This window comes from Argentina silus (assembly GCF_951799395.1).
Source record: "Argentina silus genome assembly, chromosome: 19".
Classification (NCBI taxonomy): domain Eukaryota; kingdom Metazoa; phylum Chordata; class Actinopteri; order Argentiniformes; family Argentinidae; genus Argentina; species Argentina silus.
The window spans coordinates 9600889-9623978 of NC_139673.1; the positions used below are offsets into that span (position 1 = coordinate 9600889).

At 47.3% G+C, this 23090-nt stretch overlaps 1 protein-coding gene across 2 annotated transcripts in view; it reads right to left on the bottom strand.

Annotated features, from left to right (window-relative positions):
• Positions 1-3766: 3766 nt before the first annotated feature.
• Positions 3767-23090, bottom strand: part of cgnl1 (cingulin-like 1) — a 29827-nt gene continuing 10503 nt past the window's right edge. For both annotated transcript variants that reach the window (XM_083691186.1, XM_083691185.1), the window contains 11 exons: positions 14485-14691; positions 13998-14102; positions 13717-13869; positions 13362-13532; positions 11310-11471; positions 10681-10770; positions 7909-7992; positions 7453-7577; positions 6725-6833; positions 6268-6431; positions 3767-5663 (listed from right to left, as the gene is read on the bottom strand). In XM_083691186.1, the coding sequence (XP_083547312.1) occupies positions 5510-5663; positions 6268-6431; positions 6725-6833; positions 7453-7577; positions 7909-7992; positions 10681-10770; positions 11310-11471; positions 13362-13532; positions 13717-13869; positions 13998-14102; positions 14485-14691 (1524 nt within the window). In that variant the 3' untranslated portion in view covers positions 3767-5509. The remainder of the gene's footprint in view (positions 5664-6267; positions 6432-6724; positions 6834-7452; positions 7578-7908; positions 7993-10680; positions 10771-11309; positions 11472-13361; positions 13533-13716; positions 13870-13997; positions 14103-14484; positions 14692-23090) is intronic.

Below are 23090 nucleotides of genomic sequence, written 5' to 3' on the forward strand. Positions count from 1 at the left end.
CTCTCTCTGAGTCTCCCATCAGACCTGTCGGGCCACATTTCACCAGCTCTCCGCCTTCCACCTGCCCCCAGAGCCGGGCTGTCTCAGGGTGTGTCCCCTCTCACTCACCCAGGGACAGGTGGAGCACTCATTATCCACGGGCGTGGCCTTGAGGTGGGGCTGTCAATCACAAAGGGGACACATTATAGCCTAATCAATTCCTCTCATGGCAGGTCAATGGCAAGGCTACGCATAACTGCTGCTAGTAGCAGCTGTGTGGTGTACTTCTGGATTTGACAGTAAATAGTTTGTGAGAACCAAGCCGGAGTTGATTTACGGTTGTTTCGGGACAGGTAATCCTCTGGTCACATTGAGGTTTCGAAGGTGTTTTTTTCAAGGTTTGTTTTCAAATGAATGAGGCACGTCATTGTTGTTCAGACGCTAATTCTGCCTAATCTCACATCTTAATGAGAGGGGGATTTGTGGACATAGATTCCTGATCTAATAGGGCGTTAGTGAATATGAAAATATTGGGTTAGATTATACTACCTCACCTCCCAGGGGCAAAGAATGAAGTGACACATTCCTCAGCATCACAAAGGTAGGTCACATTCCTGTCATGACTACAGTCACAACCATAGAAATAGATATTAGTAGATATGACATATAATAATAGTTAATCTAAGAGTTATTAAGAGTAATTAATAAAAAATAATAATGGTAACTCCCTTTCCTCCCTCAGCCGAAACAGAGACAGAGAGATGGGAGACAGAGATAGGACATGCACGATTTGTCATGGGAATGCTGTAGCAGAGCAGGGAGGACACATTCCACATTAATCTGTTTTAACAACAACTTGACAGAAAACCAAGGTCAAGACAATGTCCACACCGTATATATACTATAAATACACGTACGCAAGCATGCACACACACACACACACACACACACACACACACACACACACACGCGCCCACACACTCAAACACACACACACACACACACACACACAATACAGTAGGCCATCTGAGAAGTTATGATTTAGCAATGAAAATAAATGGGACAGAATAAACAGATTATGAATGATAACATTCTGATTTCACAAAAAAAGATAAGACCATATGTCTTGTTGCTGTAAACGAGGGGGGTGGGGGGGGGGGAAACATAGCAAGATTCAATGAACAAGAGGAGTGATATACCCACGAGCCTCGGAGGTTAATCAGTAGCCAAACAACCAACAAACGGGTGTGTTTACTTTTGCAATCAGTGAGCCAGCTCACCTCCGCAGTTGGGGCCACCCTTCAGTGTTTTACACCGTAGATCATCTCTGACAGAAACAGGGTCATCTTCTCTCTACTTCTCAGTTGTCCTACCGTATTTCACTATCCCATGCTTACTGTATGCCAGCTGTGTTGATCACAATCTTATTGTGTTACCTTCAACAACAGTGGTGCTCTTGTTTACGCCCCGGCTGGTCTTACAAGAACGACCGGATTCACACGAGAACTCACATCTGAGAGCAGAGCTGAGCTCAGGCCATGCCCACGCCTCGCATCTCCCCTAGGGCATCAAACGGAGAAGTCCGGAGTATTTCACTCGTCACCTGACATCATCAGCATTCCCAACCTGTATACAGTTTACGAAGCAGAAAGCTGCCAAACGACTCAGACACGGATTATGACTTCATTTCCTTTCACAATGGCTCGCTCTGTTTTCAGTGCACTCTGAAAAACGTAACATAACATCACGACGTGACACAACATGTCATTGTGTTGTGTTGTGTATAGTGTTATTGTGATTCATTTAGCATTTTTTGAAGGGCTTAAAAAGTGTCCTTCCCATAGAAGACATGCCTGAAAGCAGACAGTCATTGTCTGACATTTAGACCGCAACTAGTTGTGCAATTACACAATGACAGGTCAAGTCGTTCCATCTGAAACTGGTTAGAGAGGAGATTTCTGTCTTGTCCAGTGATAGCCATCCACTTAAACCATCAACTCTCACATCATAACTCCCCCAAACAAAGGAAGGGATCTCACTGACGCATGTCTCAGATTCACCCACCGCTGGAGTGAATGGCGGTTTAGGGCCTTAATGGGGACCATGCAGTGGGAGTGTCCCCCTCTCTCCCTCTCTCTCTCCCTCCCTCTGGGTCAATAGAGGTTTGTGACAGCCAGGCTGGGGAATAAAGGCCAGCTGCCAAGGATCATAGACTCCTATTGGGATTCATTAGCTGCCTACCACCGCCTCATCATTAATGCTCTCACCCGTAGATGGAACACATCAATCAGCACGCCTGTCCATCAACACACTGTTCTATTCTCCCTTCAACACTCAGTCACTCAGACTCTCTAGATGTATTCTCTATACTTGGTCAAATGAAAAAAAATCCCCATTCTGTCTCCACTCTCATGAATAGGGATTTGGTTTGTTTTGAAAATGAGCATCAGAAATCATTGTCTATTTGCTTAGTCCCTTTAGTTGTTGGTCTCTCTCCGTATCTGACATGCAATGACACTTTTCTATGCAGAACCAGCTTAACAAATATTGTCAGGTGGACTTGAGAACAACAGACACAACAGACACAACAGACACAACAGACACAAGCTCCACATTCTAGATGTCTTTGAAATTCCTCACTTCCACCCTTGTGCCTTCAAAGTTTCTACAGCTAGAGGGCAGCAGAGTACTGTGAACACATTTGAAAAAAAAACCTTAAAAGTTGTCACTGTTTTTTTTTTGTCCAATAGGAGCTGTCTGTGAAAGCATGATATTCTTCAATCTTGTCTGAAATTGTACTCATTTTTCAATCAGACACGTCAAAAAAAAAAAAAAGTTATAATAGAGTGACTTGAAGTGAAAAAGAGAGTCTGAGGTTATGGTCCACTACTTTGAACTCAACAGAAAACCACTCCGACCATCTACCATGACAGCTTAATATTTTACAATTGTAGAATTGTAAGTATCTCTACTCACTCCCCTCCATCCCCTCTCTCACCAATCAAACTGCATGAGCTCAGCCAAGCACGGAACAGGAATTCCAAGAATGGTCATCCTGTAAAGCTCTCACAAAAGACCCCTCTCCCGCCACTACCCCCCCCCCCCCCCCCCCCCTAACCCCCCCACCTCCCCCAACCCCTCTGTATGCTGCACGGGCTGACAGAGAGGGGGCAGAGATGATCCCCTCGCATTTAAAAGGTTGATTTGTTTGTTCTCCACAGAATGGCGACAAATGCAGGTCACAGCCTGGGAACAATAGCCGGCCAGCCTTGCTGAGGGGATAAGAAAGGCCCGTCTCTAGGCCCTTTCTTCGGCTGTAGTCAACTGTAAAACCCCCTATAAAGAATGTAGTCATATCTCTTAATGCAGCCTGGTTTGTACCCCCGCAACTTGTGGCCCCCTCTGAACACAAGGGATCAATCATGCCCCCCTCCCCAGAGACCCCTGAGGCCTGCGGCTCCGTGGTGTCAGGTGTTCAGGCCGGACGGACACAGGATACATATGCTTTTTTTTTGCGGGGGAATACCGGCCCACTGAGCACCATATTAAAGATGGAGAGCCGCTATTGACACAGCTGCGTTCGCCAGACTATCAAATAATAAGTGAGCATAAGAGGTCAACCAGAGTGGATCACAAAGCCTCCATGCCCTGCTGAGGTCAAACCTTTCATCTCCACTAATATAACTAAACACTCCCCAAAGTTGCTTATTTTGTGTTCATAAATAGATTATAAAAGGAGCAATGTGATTAGGAGGATTCCTTACCAAGACAATAAGCAGAAATGAGATGAACTAAGGGTAACTTTATTTCAGTTTAGCAGGGTTTTTTAGTCTCAGCAACATACAGATGTGTACAGAGAGGTAGTGGCAGGATTTCTTCTCCAACCTCCTCCCTAAATAAGCGGAGGAGTCAAAGCCAAAGGCCTCTTGGTTCCGTATGGCAACAACCTTCGAATCTAGAATAAAGGACGTCCTTCATTCTCATTCTGAGGCAACAACAGCCTTGGAATGCGTTCAGAAATAATCCAACAAGTCAGCCAGTGCAAATTATCACAGTGTAGCAAAAAAAAAAAAAAGATCAACGATTGTCAATACAGCTCATCTGTAGAAACTCCCTCATTATATAGACTTGCATACAGAGGACAGTCCCTCCAAATAAACAGGCACACAAATGTTCATGACAGGTACTGCACGGTCACATGGTCCCACAGAGGCACATATCAAATACACAATACAGGAAGTCAACAAAAAATAGAATTGTTCATTATACAGCAGATTGACTCATACATATGTCCAATATTAACACTGTCTTGTTAATGGAAGGTACTGTATACCAGAAACATAAATAGCTTCTTCTCACGTTGTAACATGTTTCAGGTATGAGTAATAGTTTTAATCTAAGAGATGAAGCACTTTTATAAGGTTTGTGTTGTGTTTGTTGTGTCTGTTTGTGACTGTAATGCTAACATATTGACTAGAAAGAAATTAAGACTGAGTCACAAAACTCTCATTCAGAAACAGAAACATTTAGAGTACTGTGATCTGATCAGTCTTTATAAAAACACGTGTCTTATTTCAATAAAAGCTGCGTTGAATATATATATTGAATATTGAATATTGAATACTGCAGTGATCCAATGATGTGTGCATAAGTCAGGTGACAGTAACAGAAGACAGTAACAGAAGTTATGAAACATGAACAGAGGAGTTTTCTATATTCCAGACTCTTAATATGGATGGATTGGTATATTTCATATATTTTCAAAAAGTACAAAATGAGATACGTGTGTAAAAATAATCCCTCATACAAATTTCCCTAGAAACATATTGCCCTTCATTCAGCCAGTCCTTCATATATTCAACAGTAAATAAATACAAATATTTCACTCTGAATCAATGAAAGGCCTTGCACTCTGCACCTCATATACTGTAGCTGGAATTAATAAAGACTTCATTATAAAAGTGAATTGATATTTCAATGCACAATATAAAAAATGAATATTTCAAATTGTATATCTGACATGGTAAGCAGCTTTAGCATATCTGATTAAGAATACAAAGTCTAGAGAGGGATTACCAAATTAATACATGTCAACAAGGCCTAAGAGATGCTTTCATTTACAATGCATTTATAAGGCAAATAACCAGATGCTCTTAATATCTAGCGGGTGGTTAATTCATGAGAAATGGTCATATTAAGAGACTTGCAATATTAACAAGATCTCCAAATGTAAGATGTGCTGATAATTCAATTTGTGCTCAATTCTAATCAATCATTTACAAGACAATGAATTTACCATTAACACAAATAGTCACTTATCATTCATCTAATCATTTCCAGGCAATCTATGCACTGTAGAAAGGAGAAGGAACCACACAGGAGACAACACGGTCCCATCGTTTCAGCGCGAGTGGGCCTATTTCCTAAAAGCACTTGGAACAGAATGTGGTCATATTTGTAGGGAAGTCAGTCCAGTCAGCCCTTCTGTCGTGGGTAGAGCGTTCCCTTGGTGACCTGAGAGTGAGTGACCTCACAGAGAGAAAGTGGAGATGATGTTGTCCTGGCTGGAGGAGCGCTTATACCCAGAGGACGAGCTGAAGTACGTCTCTCCGTCAGTGCTGATGTCGTCTTCATCGTCGTCATCGTCCAGGTTGTTCAGCAGGGGAGCCGGGTTGGTTTTGCGCCTTCAGGGAGGAGAGAGCGAGAGAGAGAAAGAGTGTGTGTTATTGTGGTGACCCACCCAGGTGTGGTGCTTGAGAGCGTAAACAGTGGGACTACGGGTTGGTTGAGGGTGGGGCGTTGCAACGCACACAGCCACAGCGGGAGCATCGCGTGCGGTTGTGTTTGAATACGTTCAGCTGACACCACATTGCTCATTAGGATGCATTAAGATGGATTAGTGTGGCTGTGTGTTCAGTCTGTGTGTACACACATTATAAACATGTTTAACCAACACTAAAGCAGTGGCTGCATCGTTGCTGCCTTTAAAGCATGTTAAGTGTATTAGAAGTGTAACACTTAAGTGTTTTGTGTGTGGCCCGGGGTGGTCCAGTGGTCTAGCACCATGGCCTACATTATGCCCATGTCGGCATGGGTTCGAATCCGGCCCATGCCCTGCTGACATACCCTCTCCTCCTTACTTTCCTGTCTTTCTTCACTATCTCCATCCCATAAAATTGAAAAATATAAGAGTGCGACTGCCCACTCTTATGTAAAATATAAAAGTGTGTTGTATATATATATATATATATATATATATATATATGAATGTGTATGTATCATGTTGACCTCATCTCGCTGCGCAGGACTTTGAGCTGGCTCTGGAGCTGTTCGTTGGCCTCCTGCTGGTCGTCCAGGTCTCTCTGCAGCTTCTTCTTGCCGTGCTCCAGGCGGTCGATCTCCTCCTCCGCCTCGTCCATCTGCCTCTTCAGGGCCTTCAGACGCAGGTTCAGCTGCGAGAGGTGCACGGAGCACAAAGGGTTAAGGCTGCAGGAACACGGATACCTACTGTACAGTGTGTGTGTGTGTGTGTGTGTGTGTGTGTGTGTGTGTGTGTGTGTGCATGCATGCGTGCGTGTGTATGTGTGTGTGTGCACGCGTGTGTGTGTATGCGTGTGTGTGTGTGTGTGTGTGTGTGTGTGCATGTGTGTGTGTGTATGCGTGTGTGTGTGTGTGTGTATGCGTGTGTGTGTGTGTGTGTGTGTGTGTATGTATGTGTGTGTGTGTGTGTCATGTCCTTCCTTACCTGGTCCTTTTGATCCTGCATGGAGTGGTGCTCTTCATCCACCTGCATCATCATCTCCTTCACCTTCCTCTCCAGCCGGCGGTTCACCAGCTGCAGGTTGGCGCGGTCCCTGGGGAGAGCAGAGCATCATGGCTAAGTCTAATGACCGACTACAGCCTCAGCCACAGTACAGCAGTGGGGCTGTAGCTTCCAACACACTCTGGAAAACACCAGCTATTTGGCTGTAGGCCACATACCCATGACCCATCTATGCATACAGTACTAGCCTCAGATTTCTAATGACCTAAAGAATATGTATAAACCTTCTCCTATCCATTCACCCTGATTAATCAAAGGTACTGGAAATGAGGACAGCTACTGGAAATGAGTCTGTAGGTTCAACTGGTCACGATAGCAGGGATGCCATACCTCCCTACTGCTCTTTTTCTTCTCCTCCTCCTCCCTCCATCCCTCTAACCCCAGCCCTACCTCTCCTCCTCCTCCTCCTCCCTCCATCTCTAACCCCAGCCCTACCTCTCCTCCTCCTCTCCTCTCCCTCCCTCCATCCGTCTAACCCCAGCCCTACCTCTCCGCCCTACCTCTCCTCCCTCCTCCCTCCACCCCCCCATCCCCAGCCTTACCTCTCCTCCACCCTCCCCCCCTCCCTCCATCCCTCCATCCCCCCATCCCCAGCCCTACCTCTCCTCCCCCCTCCCTCCATCCCTCCATCCCCCCATCCCCAGCCCTACCTCTCCTCCCCCTCCAGCCGTTCCTCCAGCTCCTGGATGCGGGTCTCTAGCTGGGACACCAGGCCCTCCTTGTTGGACTTCTGGGAGGCCTCCAGGTGGGCCACCCTGCTCTTCAGGTCCTTATTCTAGAAGAGACGTCATCAACAGTTAAAAAACGTCTACTCACTCTCTCTCTCTGGGTTAAAGCAGTTTGACTTTATTGAGTTTGTGTCTTGGTCAACAAGACCTAAAGCACTATCACAGCAAGAGACCAGAGGGATGAGAAATGGGTTAACAAATGAAATGTGTGTGTGTGTGGAGAGAGAAACGGATCCGTAGAGAGAAAGACAGAGATGGATGAGAGGGATGGAGGGCTTTCGTTTTGAGCCAAATAATAAAGTTTTCACATTGGCTGTGGACGGTTGTTTTGCTCCAGACAGGAGTGGGCTGAAGTGAGCAGGGTCGGTGTGTGTGTACCTGTCTCTCCAGAGCCATCTTGTCACACTCCAGGTCCTGTCTCCCAGCCCTCTCCTGCAGGAGTTCATTCCTCATCTGCTCCACCTGTCAACCAGAGCCGAGAGACGTGTCATCGCACGCACGCGCACACGCACACAAGTGTGCGCAGGAAACACACACACACACACACACACGAAACAGAAACACACGAAACAGAAACACACACACACACACACACACACCCACACACACACACGTGCAAGCACGAAACAGAAACACACACACACACACACACACACACACACACACACACACACACACACACACTCACACACACACACACACACACACACACAGCAGCAGCAGACCGAGCAGACCATTATCTTCAGACACTGCCTGTGTCTCTCCATGAAAGAAAGCCTTTGTGGTGTGTGAGTGTGTGTAGTGTATGTGTGGGTGTGCAGTGACTGTACGCTGTAGTACAGTATCACCCAACGCTGACAACAGGCCAAGCCTAACTGGCGGTTTTGAATCCTGTTATATCCTGTTAGGTTACATTCCTCCGTGCGTTACGTCATCTCTCTTAAGTGGTTTCTACTACGAAGGTACGGCGGGAAATCTGCGATATTTAATTGAATCTATCATAACAAAAGCCAGGAATGCACTTAAGCCCAACCATTCCTCAAGCGGTGGAACTCCTCAGGTCAGAGAGGGAAACATGTAAATGTTAGCTTTTGAACGTCACTGTAAGTAGATAAAAGACTAGCAAGTCAGAATCATCGTCCATCCCCTGAAACCAAACTAAACCGAGAGAGGAGCTCCCAGAGAACTCTGAGAGACATTGTTCAGTGACACTCTGTAGCCTAGTTCAGGAGAAGAGTGTAAGAGAGTAGGATGGAGGAAGACAACTAATCGATACAGAGAGGATGACTCGTTTTTTTTCCAGGGGAGCTTAGAATGGGTGATATTTTATGCCAATTAGCGCCTGACAGTGGGCTCCTCTGATGAACGATGGCCCACATAACTGGTGCGCCCTGCGCGGTGCTTGAGGGAGCTGATTCAGCAGACTGGAACATACAGCGAAACTAATCTGCTTTGTGAGAGACGGCGGGAGGAGAGAGGGGAGATTACTCTCATTTAGACAGGAGAGGAGCACCTGGTGCCAGGAGAGACGCAGGTGTTCTTCCTGCCTCCTCCACCGCCGCACTCACCACAAGACCCCCATGGCCACGCGGACCCCTCCCCACACACACACACACACACACCATTACCCCCCCCCACACAGACACACACACACACCTCCACCCCCCCCCACCCCCCCCCCCCACCATCACCCTCCTCCTAACTCCATCCACACCGCTCAGACTCCACCGCACACACCGCCGCTCCGCCGTTGCCGTGGCAACTCACCCCGGACCTGGCGTCGCAGCGATGCCAGTCGGCCACAATGCCACTCTCTTCTCTGAGGGCGGAGAGTTCTTCTTTTTGGTTCAGAAAAAAAAACCTTTTAAAAAGGAAATTCAAGTACTGTATTTGTTCGCTCCTATTAGGCCTCTCATGTACTGTATACTTCCATCTGCGTTCTTTTACTCTTTTTCTTTCACAACTCTTAATAGAACATCCAGAAACCGTTCAAATCGATCCTTTGCTCAAGCTGTGGCTTTGGGTCAGAAATGGTGCACTGCATGCACTCGGTTCATCACCATGGCAATGTAGTAATATTAATAAATCAACTGAAGCATGGGGACAGGCTTCACTGTAGAGGCATTGCATCAGGACCAACCCATACAGGTAAACAAACTTAGAGTGGAGTAACACCCAAAGTAAAACACAGAACCTACTGCGTCCCTGAGGAAGCCGGTACAGTACCCGCATTGTATCTGGAACAATGTTGTTTCCTCCAGAACCAAGAACTCTCCAGATATGATTCAGCAGCACTCTCTGACTAATGACCCTATTCCCAGGAAACATGTGCTTTATCTGCAACGCCACTCATAATACCTTCATCATCAGCTTTATCTGAGGGGGGGAAGGAAAGCTAAAGTGTTTGGGTCTCTCTCTCTCTCTTCCGGAGAAAAAAGTATGATCGAGCAAAGAAATGGATTTGTCCCTGAGACGCAGCACCAGCTAAGTGAACTCCTTAGCCTGTAAACTTGAGCTGTTTGGCAGTCTGCATATTCTGGCAGTGGCGGTGCATTAAAAGGGGTCTTTTGTGACTGATGCATGAAAATTGGACAGGCGCTGTTACACCGCGCGGGCAGCCCGCCAAATTCAACGATTATGCAAGATCCTCTTACAATGCAATAACCCCTCCGCTCTCTCTCCAGAACAGAAATTAACTGGGATTTTTTGGACTGCTGATCTATGGGGGGGGGGGGGGGGGGGGGAGAGACCCGTACACGTGCACACGCACGTGCACACACACATGGGGACGAAAGGATTATGATGGAAGTATATACTGTCGTAGTGCATGTGATATTCCAGTGTATCAGTGCCTTGTGCTCTACTGCCATCCCGTCCCGCCACTGACACACACACACACACACGCAAGCATGCACACACACACACGCACGATTCTTTCATATTGTATAAGAAACAACCGTCAGTTTTAAACAAAGGTTTCCTGTCTTTTATAGAGGATGGATGGACGTTAATGAGGTTCATGCATGACAAGTTAGAGGAGGCAGAGCAGATCTGGAGTCAGTTACAAATGGAGAAGGTCCTGATCGATGTGATGGTATGACTGATGACCACTGACTGTGGGTCAGTGAAGAGCGGTAAGGATGGGCTCACCTGCTCTCTGCCCCGGTCTATCCTGTCCATCAGCAGGTCTCCACTCTGATGCTCCTCGTCCAGGTCCATCTCCAGCTGAGCCACCCTGTCCTGCAGGCCACAGCGTTAACATGAACATTGTCAATAAAGTTTCCTTTGCTTTGGACAGTCTACTCTTTATGACATAGGCGTTCTCTCTCCTTTGTCATACAGACCGTCGTTGAGTGCCTCTGTAATGACCGCACGAGTTGTTTTGTTTCTTAGAATCTGCCGCCATGAGGGAGCCTCGTCCATTTGACCTTTCATGCTGGTACCATAGGGCGGGCTCCCTTAATGACAGCTTTAGATTTCCTGTTACAGTGTTTTGCCATCAGCCTGTCTGTCAACAGCAGAGGCCTGCAGGACATGTGATCCTGTACTACCTCAGACACTCAGTGCCATCATGAGGATTAGATTATACACAGAGAGAGAGAGAGAGAGAGAGAGAGAGAGAGAGAGAGAGAGAGAGAGAGAGAGAGATACACTGACACTAGAGGGCCACAGAATGTACTAGAAGGATTAATGACACATAATGACACATAACTTAATGACATATCACAAGGACACCTCCCAACAGGCACAGAGACACAGTCACTTTATCACACACATACCTCCATGACTTTGACATGTCGTGCTTTGTCGTCCTTGGAGTGGGCTCTGGTCTCGGCCTCCACTTCCAGGTCATAGACCTTCTGTTCCAGGGCCTTCTCCTTGAGGACGGCATCATCCCTCTCCGCCTTACACTGCCTCAGGTCCTCCTCCATGTGAGTCAGCTGCAGGCAGAGACAGACCAGACCACACACACACACACAGCTCAGCACACACAGCAATTCACTGAGATTCCAACACAGCTAACCACCCCTATGCATTACCATAGCATTTCTGGAACATTCTGTACCGTACAGTACATGCTGACCGTCACTGATTTTAATCAATAATGATATGGTTCGTTTGAGTCGCTGTATAGTAAAAAAAACACATTGTGGTATTTCAGAGCAGGCGCACGCACACTCTTTACTCACACTCTGTACGTCTGCAGTTTAAAAAATGCCCACAAGATGCAATCTCTGCAGTGATTTCAGATAAATGTTTGACAAAAACAGTTTGAGCAACATGCTTTTGTTGCCACCCTCCACTGCATTGCCTCTGATCCTTGTCTAAGTCTATGGGCAGTCCTAGTAATAATGACAGGAGTCTAGTATTAGAACTAGGGCTGAGTGAGTGAATTAGATCAAATAAGCAATGACATTTCTCCAACATGTCAGGTTAACATACATCACATTCTTGTAGAAGAAGTAGAGGATCATGTTGAAGAAATGTAATTCCTAGTCTTAACATACTGTACAGCCAGGTGTAAGAGGAGGAGAGGGAGAGTGTAATGTAGGGTGGGGACAGACGAGGGATCTGAGAGCAGCTGGAAAAGTGACATCACCGGTCATTGAAGGAGTGTTGGGATCAAGAGGGGAGGAGAGGAGGATGTGGAGTCAGTGCGGTGTCCAGCTCTCACAACACTGACACAACATCCCCCTCTTCCTGGAGACCAGCTGGGCTAAGATACATCAGCGTTAGCCATTATAACATATACATTACACTGGAGACACACACACTCTCAAGCTCTCATAGACACATTAACCATTCAGAGCTAGGCCTCCCAAGCCATGTAACATCTGACACAGTCATGGAAAATAGCTAAAACTTCCATAACAGTTACTGTAACTACGACAGTTTATCCTGCTAGCAGATTGAGAGAATGATTTTCTTTAATGGCATTTTACAAGGGTGAGTAACTCAAATGCATGCTGGGGGACGGCATTATTACTCGACCAAATATGGCCCCGTCTATTCTAATTCAATTCACATATTCAACAAAAACATTCCCTGCATTCCAAAGTGTTGACAAGGTTGAAACCGCATAATTCTGACCAAAGAGGAGTGGTCAGGAGTTAGTGCTACATTGTATGAGCAGACCACAGTTACTAAAGGGTAATAACTACATTGTGAGAATGAACCATAGTAATTGGAATATTTAGCTCGAAAATACTAAGTAGGGGCAAATTGCCATGGAGAGTATTCCAGAACTCCACTTCAAATTCCATAAGCCTACCTAGCTACCTCTCTAATGAAGTGTGAGAACAATTGATGTTATGTCAAGATAAGAGCCAGAGAAAATGATTGAGTATCGTACTTAATTAAGAGAGGTCCATCACAGGCCCTCAGTGTTGATGGGAGTTCTCAACTGCTGAGCCATTCAAAGGTCTGCCCAGGAGAACTCTAAACATTCTCCTAACACCCTCCACACTGTACTGTAGCTCCACCTCTCCATGTTCAACAACAAATACCTAAGAAGGGACGTCCTCTTTAACCACAGAATACCCTTCAATACCCCCAGCCTCACTATTGATCTCATGGCCTACTTTGGGTAAAATGGGGGGGGGGGGGGGGGGGGGATTAATAGATAGGTACTTTATTGATCCCCGAGGGGAAATTAAGGAGAGCAGAGGGTGCACATTCCAGAGCCATGACATCACTGTCCAAACCAAGAGGAGGAACGGAGACCGGGGGACAGGGGGAAGTGGGGGGGGGGGTTTACACCCCTCTGAGTCAGAACAATGGCTCATCCTCCATTGTTGTGGCCCAGGGGCCGTTTGGCCACAGTCACCCACCTCTTCCTGCAGGTTCTTGGCGGCCAGACGGGCCTTGTCCAGCTCCAGCCCCCGGTCCCTCAGCTGCCTCTGGAGGTCCGACAGCTCCCTGCGGTTCTTCTCCTTGTACACGTCGATCTGCTCCTGCAGCTCCTGGGTGGACGACTGAGAGGCCTCAACGATCTCACTCATCTAAGGATGGAGAGAGGAAGAGAGAGGGAGAAAAAAAAGATAGAGAGAGAGCGATAGAGAGAGAGACACACACACACTGATATAGTGTTGATTGCTGTTTCAAACATACACACTGTATCAACAGGGCATATACGCAGTCATGGACAGACACACACACACACACAGACACACCACGCACACACACCTCTCTCTGTAGTTTTTCCACAGTGCGGTCCAGCAGTCTCCTCTCGTCCTCTATTTCATTCTTTGTGTTCTTGAACTGTTCTTTCTGACTCCTCTCCTCCTTCAGCCTCTCCTCCAGGTCTCTGTGGTCGTGGTTCAGCTTGGTCAAGTTCCTCTGAGACAGAAAGGGTTCACAGAGATGTTACCATGGGACAACTCACCAAACTGTGCCTTCTTGCTTGACTATTCCAACCAATATATTGCTCTACAGTAAATGTGTGGTCAAGTTACGGTCAATCCCACCTGTACATCCTCTAACCGCGTGGTCAAGGCACGGTTGGCATGGGACATCTCCTCCTCTTGCTCCTTGATTTCGGCCAACGACTCTTCCAGCTGCCTTTTGTCTCTCTGTGGATGTACACACATGAACATAGAATACCACTGGAAACACAGTCAACAACACAAGCATACAGCTAATTACTGTATATCTCACCAAATGTTTTGTGGCAACTTTGTGAGTGATTGACTAATGTCTAGTTTACAGTAGCTCTACTCAGTCGCTCATGCTGCAGTACCAGTGGAGGTCTGGTGGAGGCAGGAATCGGAGGACGGGCTCATTGTAATATTCAACACTCATTCCATTCCATGCGTGTTTGATTCCACATGTGTTTGATACCATTCCTCATTCCATTCCATGCATTACAATGAGCCGCGTCCTCCGATTTCTATCTCCGCCAGCCTCCCCTGTACAGTACGTAGTGTAAAGGTCCCTCTCCATCCTAGGCCTCACCTCCAGCCTGCCCACTCGGTCTCCCAAGCGGCTCTCCTGCAGTTTGGCCTCATCGATGATGCGGTTGAGTTTGGCCACCTCGTTCTCCAGCTCCTGTGCGCGCTTGCGCAGGCGCTCGGCCTCCTGGGTAAGCCTCCCCGCCTGGCCCTCCGCCGCTCCTTTGGCAGCCTCCACCTCGGCCTTCTCCTGGCTCGCCGCCACGCTGACCTGGAGACGAGAGCGGAGGGTCAGCGACCGCGCGTACGCAGAAGGAGAAGCTTGTGACATCGCCCAGGCAGTGGCACAATATCGCTTGACAGGAAGCACAATAGAACGGCGACAGTGCGTCTAACAAAGTCTAACTTAGAAAAGAATTTCACATTCCCACACAGCTTTTCTACAGAGCAGAACGGCAGCGCGTCCATCTACTGTAATTCCTGACACTTCATAACAAACCCCTTTACGGCGGATTACGTTGAAGTTGGATGCATGACAATACTGTAAATGTAAGACTCTATTCAACCTCCCATTGAGCTGCTGTCACTGATGTACCGTAGGCCCAAACAAAAGGCAGTTGACAGCAGCAACAGGCTGGGGAGATGGAGGTGATGGAAGTGAATGAACCACAGACCCGTAAATCTCCCCGGTCCATTCGGAGTCTCCTAAGCATGACCTCATTACCACTGTTTCACTGCCTCTCCAACCTGCCAGGGCTGTACAGCTGTGGCTTGTGGCTTAGTCAAGTAAAGCTTGATGGTCCTCACTTGTCCCTAAACATGATCAAATTCCCTAATTAGACGGCCCGCTGTTGGTGGCACCCTCTCTTTGTGTGATGCTTGGCTGCTGATGCAGCAGGGCCAGTGAAAAGGAGGGTCCTGTGGGGCTTTCTTTCTGCCCTGTGCCCAGTTTTATGAATGGGGGAGGCTGCCCTAGCTTGCCTGTCTGGGCTGCTGTGCAAGAGAGGACTAAACGCCCTTGAGGAACCCTTAGTACTCAATGTAACCTCTTACAGTAGCTGACCACGGGGTCACAGTACTCCACCAAGGAATTTGCATTAGATCCGCTGGGGATTTGCTTGACATATGGTGTAGCAGGTTTCGGTATGGTGACACGTCTGGCAGAGAGTGATCTGTTGACTGATATCCTGAAAATGACAGGCAGTGGACTGGTCGTCGCATGAGTTTTGTTCGGAAACGAGAATATCTGGAAAGTCAACAGAATGGCAGACAAGCAGGTTCGGCCGTTTCCTGTTGACGACAGTAGAGAGAGGAGAGCCCGCACTTTTCTTCTTTTTTTTTCACAGACAAAGCCACGATGACATGGAGGATGTGTGACTCATAGCCAATACATACTGTACGGTAGGAGTTTGTTGACAAAACCTGACCAGGAAAACTGCAGGTAGGGCCCAGAGGTTTTCAAGTCAGATCACGTGGTCAGGAAAAACTCAATTAATGCGTATCAATGCGGCGGTGCAGATCAGCACACTGGGGTTCTATTCCCCCTTGCTGGGCCGGGCCGGGCCGGCAGGCTCCTCTCACTGTACCCAGACTGAGCGCAGGGCCAAGACAAGCCTGTGCATACACACACACACACACACACACACACACACACACACACACACACACACACACACACACACACACACACACACACACACACACACACATACACATACACACATACACACATACACACACATACACACACATACACAGTGCTCCAAGTGAGCACTACCACTAACTCACTCACTGAGGATTGACTAAACAGACTGCAAAACAGGCCCTAATGAATCAGTGTGATAAATACCAGACAGCTAATGGCATGGAACTGCAATTACAGTACTTGTGGTTTGTAGTCATGAGTTTAGTTAATTACGGGTGTCTGACTGGGTGTGTAGGAGTGTGTGTTGTGCTAAGAATAGAGTATGTGACTATGTGTGTGTGTGTGTAAATAAATGTTGTGTATGGACCCAGTCCTCTGGCTGTAGTAACATATTATCCATCCACAGGCAAGATTTCAGTCAGAGTTCAAAGTCCCGCTACTCTTCCTCCCTCCCTCCCTCCCTCCCTCCCTCCCTCCCGTGGCCCCTCACACATCCTCTCACCTCGCTGGAGAGGTGGAGGACCCTCATTGGTCAGTGAGGCATGGTGTTCCAGTGTTTGAGCTGAGGCGAGGTGCTAAAGTCACCCAGCGGAGATGAGACAGATCATTAACCACCACGCCTCTCTCCCAAGCCCAGAGACGCTGGCCGGTCTGGCCTGTTCCCCTCAGTGCCACTCTACCTGGGAGGCTCAGAGCAATATCTGGTTCCCAAAGAGCCTGACAGCCTGACAACTTGACTCACCGGAATGACCTGGAACCGGTTGTGTGCATAAAACGTCCCTAAAAGTGTGAGAACGAAGGCCTATCTGTTACATCTTTCAAAACATCGGAAAGATCACATAACATCTGTCCGTATTCATATCCGCAACTGCGAGTAAAAAAAAAAGCTTGTCGGATATTTGCCCAGTAGACATGATTGGGCAAAACGCTGTTCAGTCCAGCTACATTATAGGGAACTTAGTCAGTGAAGGTTGTCGTATCATCTCTGTATTTGCACGGTGGTAAACTAACTTGGGACTGTGGGTGGAGATCAGGATGAGGGGGAGGGGACGCAACCACAGAGGAAATGAGGGAACTCCGTGAGGTCTCAGTGTTTTATCTTCCAAACACCCCCCTCACCATACCACCTCCCCCTCTCACCCCCTCTCTAACTGTCCCAGCCTGACTCTGTGAAGGCTCCGGCCAGGGCACCACCACCCAGAGTGAGACACACAGAGCCCTGGGTGGTGGAAATTCACAGGGAGTCCTGGTGATCATTGTTCTCAGTGTTTGTCATTTTTTTACAGGCTCAGGGTGTTACAAAGCTTTGATATGAACAATTGGGGAGTTTGATTTCAAGAGCTCTCTTGTGTACTCTTAAACTGTTTGTCTATAGTTGGGCATTAACTACCATTGTGCAGCCTATAAAAAGAGTGGCACTAACGATGCATTGAAGTATGCATGGCCCAGTGTGTGTGTGTGTGTGTGTGTGTGTGTGTGTGTGTGTGTGTGTGTGTGTGTGTGTGTGTGTGTGTGTGTGTGTGTGTGTGTGTGTGTGTGTGTGTGTGTGTGTGTGTGTGTGTGCGCGCTAGGGTCAAACCACTCAGCTTTCTCTGGTTCCCAGGTCACTAGGGAACACATAGAACTAACCCCCTGCTGAATCATCTTTGGAGCCCAGAGCATAAACAATGGAGTTTACTGATATTCCTGCAGCAATTATGGGCACAATAAACCTGCCATGGTAATCCTCACCCCAGCAGAGCCCCACTCTATTCACATTTATGGGCACATAAAATGTCCTGTTTCAGATGACAATCCAGTTAATCCCACTCTTAATCCCCCAAGAATAAAAAAAAAAAAAAGTTTAATCTAACCTTTCACTCAATCCAAAACCAATCCTGAAAATATTGTAGTGCTGTTTGATTCACTGGGAAGCTTGTTCCCTCCATAATAAAGAGATTCATGTGAAAGTACTACTGTATCACACCCCTAAACACACATCATATATTTATTACATGCATAGCTTGTAGGAACATGACAACTTTTCAAACAGAGCATTACTAGGGAGTATATATTGTTATAGGAATAGGTCAACATACAGCATTCCAAATAAAGACTGGTTTTACAAGAACATTGACAATTCAACATTATCATCGGCATACTATCTGAAAAATGTAAGTGCTGTAACTACAAGGGAACACAACGTTCTCCTCGTTCTGTCTGCTATGGCCTTGGGAGAAGCACAGAGCATCATTTCTTTGATTGACTTGACACATTGTCAAGCTGCTATAATGTCACAGCATCACTGACAAAATGGCTTTAGTTAGGAGCCGCGGGGCAGCGTGTGTTTCCCCCTAGCCCAGTCTGCCGAGGCCAGGATGCAGAGAAACACAGGATATCCCTCAGATGCAGCTGCAACAACACACTCATGTGACATCATTCAAACAGACAGATACAGCGACCACATTAACGAGTGAATAAAATGAGTGGTCAGTGTCACATGAAACATTTTATCTCCATCGACCTTTATGGTCCAAGTTAGAGGGTTCCGAAAGTCAAGGTGATGTAGGCCTCATAGTTTTATGGCCCTGTTTTCAAACGACTTCCACTCATATGCTTCTCCCCGAGGCAAAAGCAAACATGGGATAAGAGGGGGGGGGGAAGTGCTACAGTAGATAGCCAGAATCGTGACTCAATAAAAACACATTGGAATGACCAAGGTCACCCCAGGTATACAGGTAATTTCCTGTGTGGTATCAAGTTGGCGGTATTCAACACCAAGTACTCTGTCCTCAAGGAAAAGAAATACCTCCACAGTTCAAACTCTTCTCTGGCAATGACTAAGCCGTGGTTTGTTTCACCAGCAAGGAGGTATGCGTTACAATAGCTTCCCTCTCTAACAAAAGCCACACAGACGAGGGTTTGCCTGGTTAAGAAAGGCCTGTGATAGCTTGAGAGAAAAGGCTTGCTGTGGAAATTAAAACGTGATGCTTGAGAAGTACTGGCGTCCCTCCAGTCACCATAAGATGCCAGCAATCAAATCTTGTCTTGTCCTGAGGGACAGAGAAAGAGAAACCTTCTTTTTTATTATTTTAAATGGAGGCTCTATTGCTGGGCCAAATAGCAGGATTGCAGGGGTGTTTGGGTTTTATAGAGATTTAAATAGGCCAGTGCATTGAAAAGGCAGTCACAGTAGAGCTTTGAAGGACACTGGTCCTTTGTGCTTTTAAAAAATGGAACCAGAGCATTAACATTTACTGTCACAAAACTCAAAAGCCCATGCAGAATGTGGGAGCACAACGCCAGATACCCAGTCGCTTCAAACGAGGGGCGTAGGAAGAAACAATATGACATTCCTCCAACAGCATTATGGATCTTAAATGGTTGATATGAGGCCAGCTTGGTGATTATCACATCAAAAGGCCCTTCAAAGACTCTCAATGGTAGGGGAGAAGAAAAAAAAACAGAAATGGAGCATGGCTTCTTTTCACTCTTGGGCCCCAGCCAGATGAGGCTGGAGGGGAAGATCCGTCAAACGACCGCACAGTGAAAGTCAGAGCTGAGGTCACACCTCAGCTGACTTCACAAGGAGAGAGGCCAGCAACGTCATTAGACCAAGCCATTGGACAGTACAGTCCAGGCTTATGGCTTTAGCCTGTACTGGCAGAAGAACTGTCACGTTTCTTCCTCCATAACTCTCTGGGCTATTCAAAAGCCATGCAGAGGGGAGATGACCCTACTATTATGGTGTAGAGAAACCACCCAGTCTTTCGGTCTCAATGTGAGCTAGCTAAATCTGTAGCTTTTCTACCTCTGGTCTTAAACCCAAAGTACACAGCCCAAGGAAGCTGACCCTCTACTCCACTCACTTGGGGGGTATTCGTCAGAATCCTGAGGGCTTGTACCCGGTTTGGCAGAGTGGGCTCCCTCCACCCCACCAGCTCTGCCAAGCAGGCAGCGACACAGGGGAACAATAGGTATAAGAATTCAGGCCACCGTCTCGTTTCACACAGGCATGACCCTCACATGGGAGTGAACAACTCACACACACACAAACAGCCCGCCCTGTGCAGGGACCAACGCAACCGAAATGGTGCGTGCCAAACAAGTGATTGAGAAATGATTTCTGGGTAGAAACATCGTAGGCTGCGGGCCAGTGTATCGCTGTTAATCTAAACAGCTCTGATAGCAGTTTGAAGGCCAAATTCTTCCGACAGGGAAGAACATGTTCTTGATAATAACCAGATGAACACCAAAACACTGCACTCTGGCTGAGACACTCATTCCTCCCTCCCTCCCTCCCTCCCTCCCTCCCTCCATCTGGTAGATTTCCAGAGAAATGCCTCCCTCTCTTTCTTGTTCGTCCTCCCTCAGTTTCTCCCTCCCTCACTTGCTCTCCCTCACTCCCGCCCTCTCTGCTTCCCACTAAATCAGCACCTTCCAGCAGCAGCGCCGGGAACACTGTGCTATCATCAGCTGAGGAAACACACCACCTCCTGTGGGACTCTTTACTTTCAAAACAACACTGAGGAGGCGGCTCACCAGGCCACATGGCTTCAATGATCACATACAAACACTCCAGCCCACAGAAACAATAAAGACAGGCAGGGATCACTCAAGTGCACGGCTAGGGCTGGGCAATGGGTTTAGGGCTGAGAATGTGGCAGGGGCTGTATAGGGCTATGGGAGCATGGGCTGAGAATGTGGCAGGGGCTGTATAGGGCTATGGGAGCATGGGCTGAAAGTGGGGCTGGGGCTACAAAAGGGGTTGGGGCCGAGGCTTAATGGGATAGGGCTGCAATTTGGGGATGGAGGTTGGGTGGGGCTAGGGCTTGGGCGAGGGCCTGGAGATGGGACTAGGGGCTAGGGCTGGGACTACAGGCTGGGTCTAGAGGCTGAGGTTGTCTAGGGTCAGGAGGTTGAGTCTGGGCCCTTGGAGAGCCCTAGGCGTTGAGAGTCAGGAATGTCACCGAGAAGGGGATGCCAGGGTAGCCTCCCAAAAAGCCATGGTCACGACTCACATCCCAAACCCTCCCACAGGTCTCACCCCCTCCCACAGGCCCCGCCCCCTCCCACAGGTCAGAGCTGGAGCGATGCAGTAGGAGGGGGTCTAACCAGTCCAGAACATTCTGGACACACCCTTCTCTCTGCTGAACTGCACCTTATCTCTGCACATTTCTCACATTCCTCCACAAAGCACTGTGGCGAAAAAAAACAGATTTCCTCACGACTGATTTACAATGTGTAACTTACAGTCTGGAGTATGGATTCCATTAAGTAAACGCGGTGGTCCGACGAAGAGCATGTGCATGACAAACGTTTCTCTCTCCGTCAGTCAAACAATAGGACAATACACATCAACATCTAAAGAATTCCCCATATTACAACTCAATAAACACACAATTCAACCTTCAGTTCTCGACACAAAACAAACGGACAGATCTTTTCAGAGGGATGTCCATACATCCCCTTTCACCAGCATCCTGACCCACTTATTCAGCGCATCCCAACCCCCGCTGCTATTATAGTGTGAAACAAACTCATCATTCATCTGCTGAGGTCCACAATTACCCCCCTCCCCCCCGCCCCCGCCCCCCCCGCCCATCAGTACAGAGAGAGGAGGAACACATGCACAACTCATGGACGACAGCTCATTAGATTAGTGACGGCTTGCCACTGCAATTAACCAGCAAAGGGAGCGATTTAGTGCTCCAGTTTCCAGCATTCTTCTCTGCATGGGGCAACCCTATCAATGCAAATGTCATGGCCCACTGAAAGAGGAGCGGCGTTTCGATGGGACACAGGACAGATGAATGCCAGGACGCGCGGATTCTGCTATGCAACTCAGCGGGCTGTGCGCTCCACACACACAGACTATCATTACTTTCATCTCCGCCGGTGCCTGGTGGATCATTCCATATACAGCACATACTGTAAAAACCGCCACACATAGGGTCGATTTATGATGCACACTTTGAACACACACTAAAGGGACATGTTAGTCTACTAGCCGGAGGGTTAACTGGGACTATGGAAAGGCCCGAAGCAGAAAAGAGAAAAAGACAAACAACAAGGCAAGCCAAGTTGTTTACAACCCCACCATGGTAATCTCCAGATGACAACATTCTCCCCTGAGATGTAAGAGTCTCTGTTCAAGCAAGGAAATGATGTTAGAGCAGGAGGAAGCAGGAGGAAGCAGAGGACAAGGAGAACTTCCAGTCCCAGACACAAACAGGAAGCATGTGAGCCAGACAGCACCTATCAGACACAATGCCCCTCCAGCCTGCTCAGTGTGATTCTTCTACTGCCACTGGATCTCATTATCCCTGTTCTTGCTCTTACCCTACTATCCTCTCTGACGCTTCCCTCTCTCCACTCTTTCCTTCCTCTCCCTTTTCCTTCTCCCCATCCCCTTTTCAAGAAGTGCTTTAAAATGTGTTTTCTTGTTGTAATTTCTAGCATCTGATCAGCACAGAGAAAATATGTTTACAGCCAAACAAGACCTTGATTTATTGTGAACTTCCTAATGTTCAGAGATACTAATGTCTTCTGGGGTAAACAGAGTGTAATGTTCCCATGAAAAGTGATGACAGGGTGGTTTAACTGTCACAAAGCTGAGTGTTTTGTTTTGTTTATTATCTGGGTGCTCAGTCGGCTCAGCTGGAGAAAAACTGAGGGAGGGAGTTTTTTCTCCGAACTGAAGAGTGAGCGTAACGTTTTCTGACTTGTTATTCAGCCTTCAGCTACAGTGTGTGCAGTGAAATGCAGCGAAGCAAGTATGTTCCAGGAGGTAAAGGAGTGGAACTATATGTTAGGATCTATGACATTCCTTTCAACGACCACCATCCAAACTCCTGGTGAACTAGCCAGATGTTAATCTCAATATACAGTACACCTCTATATCGCCCTAAATTCATAATGGGGATTTAATTTCCTCAGTAAATACACAAGGAAGACCAAAGGAATACAAAGTCAGTTGTCTTTGGATAACTTTCATCAGTGAATTGTTAGAAACAAACGAAAGACGTTTACATTTGGTGGACAAT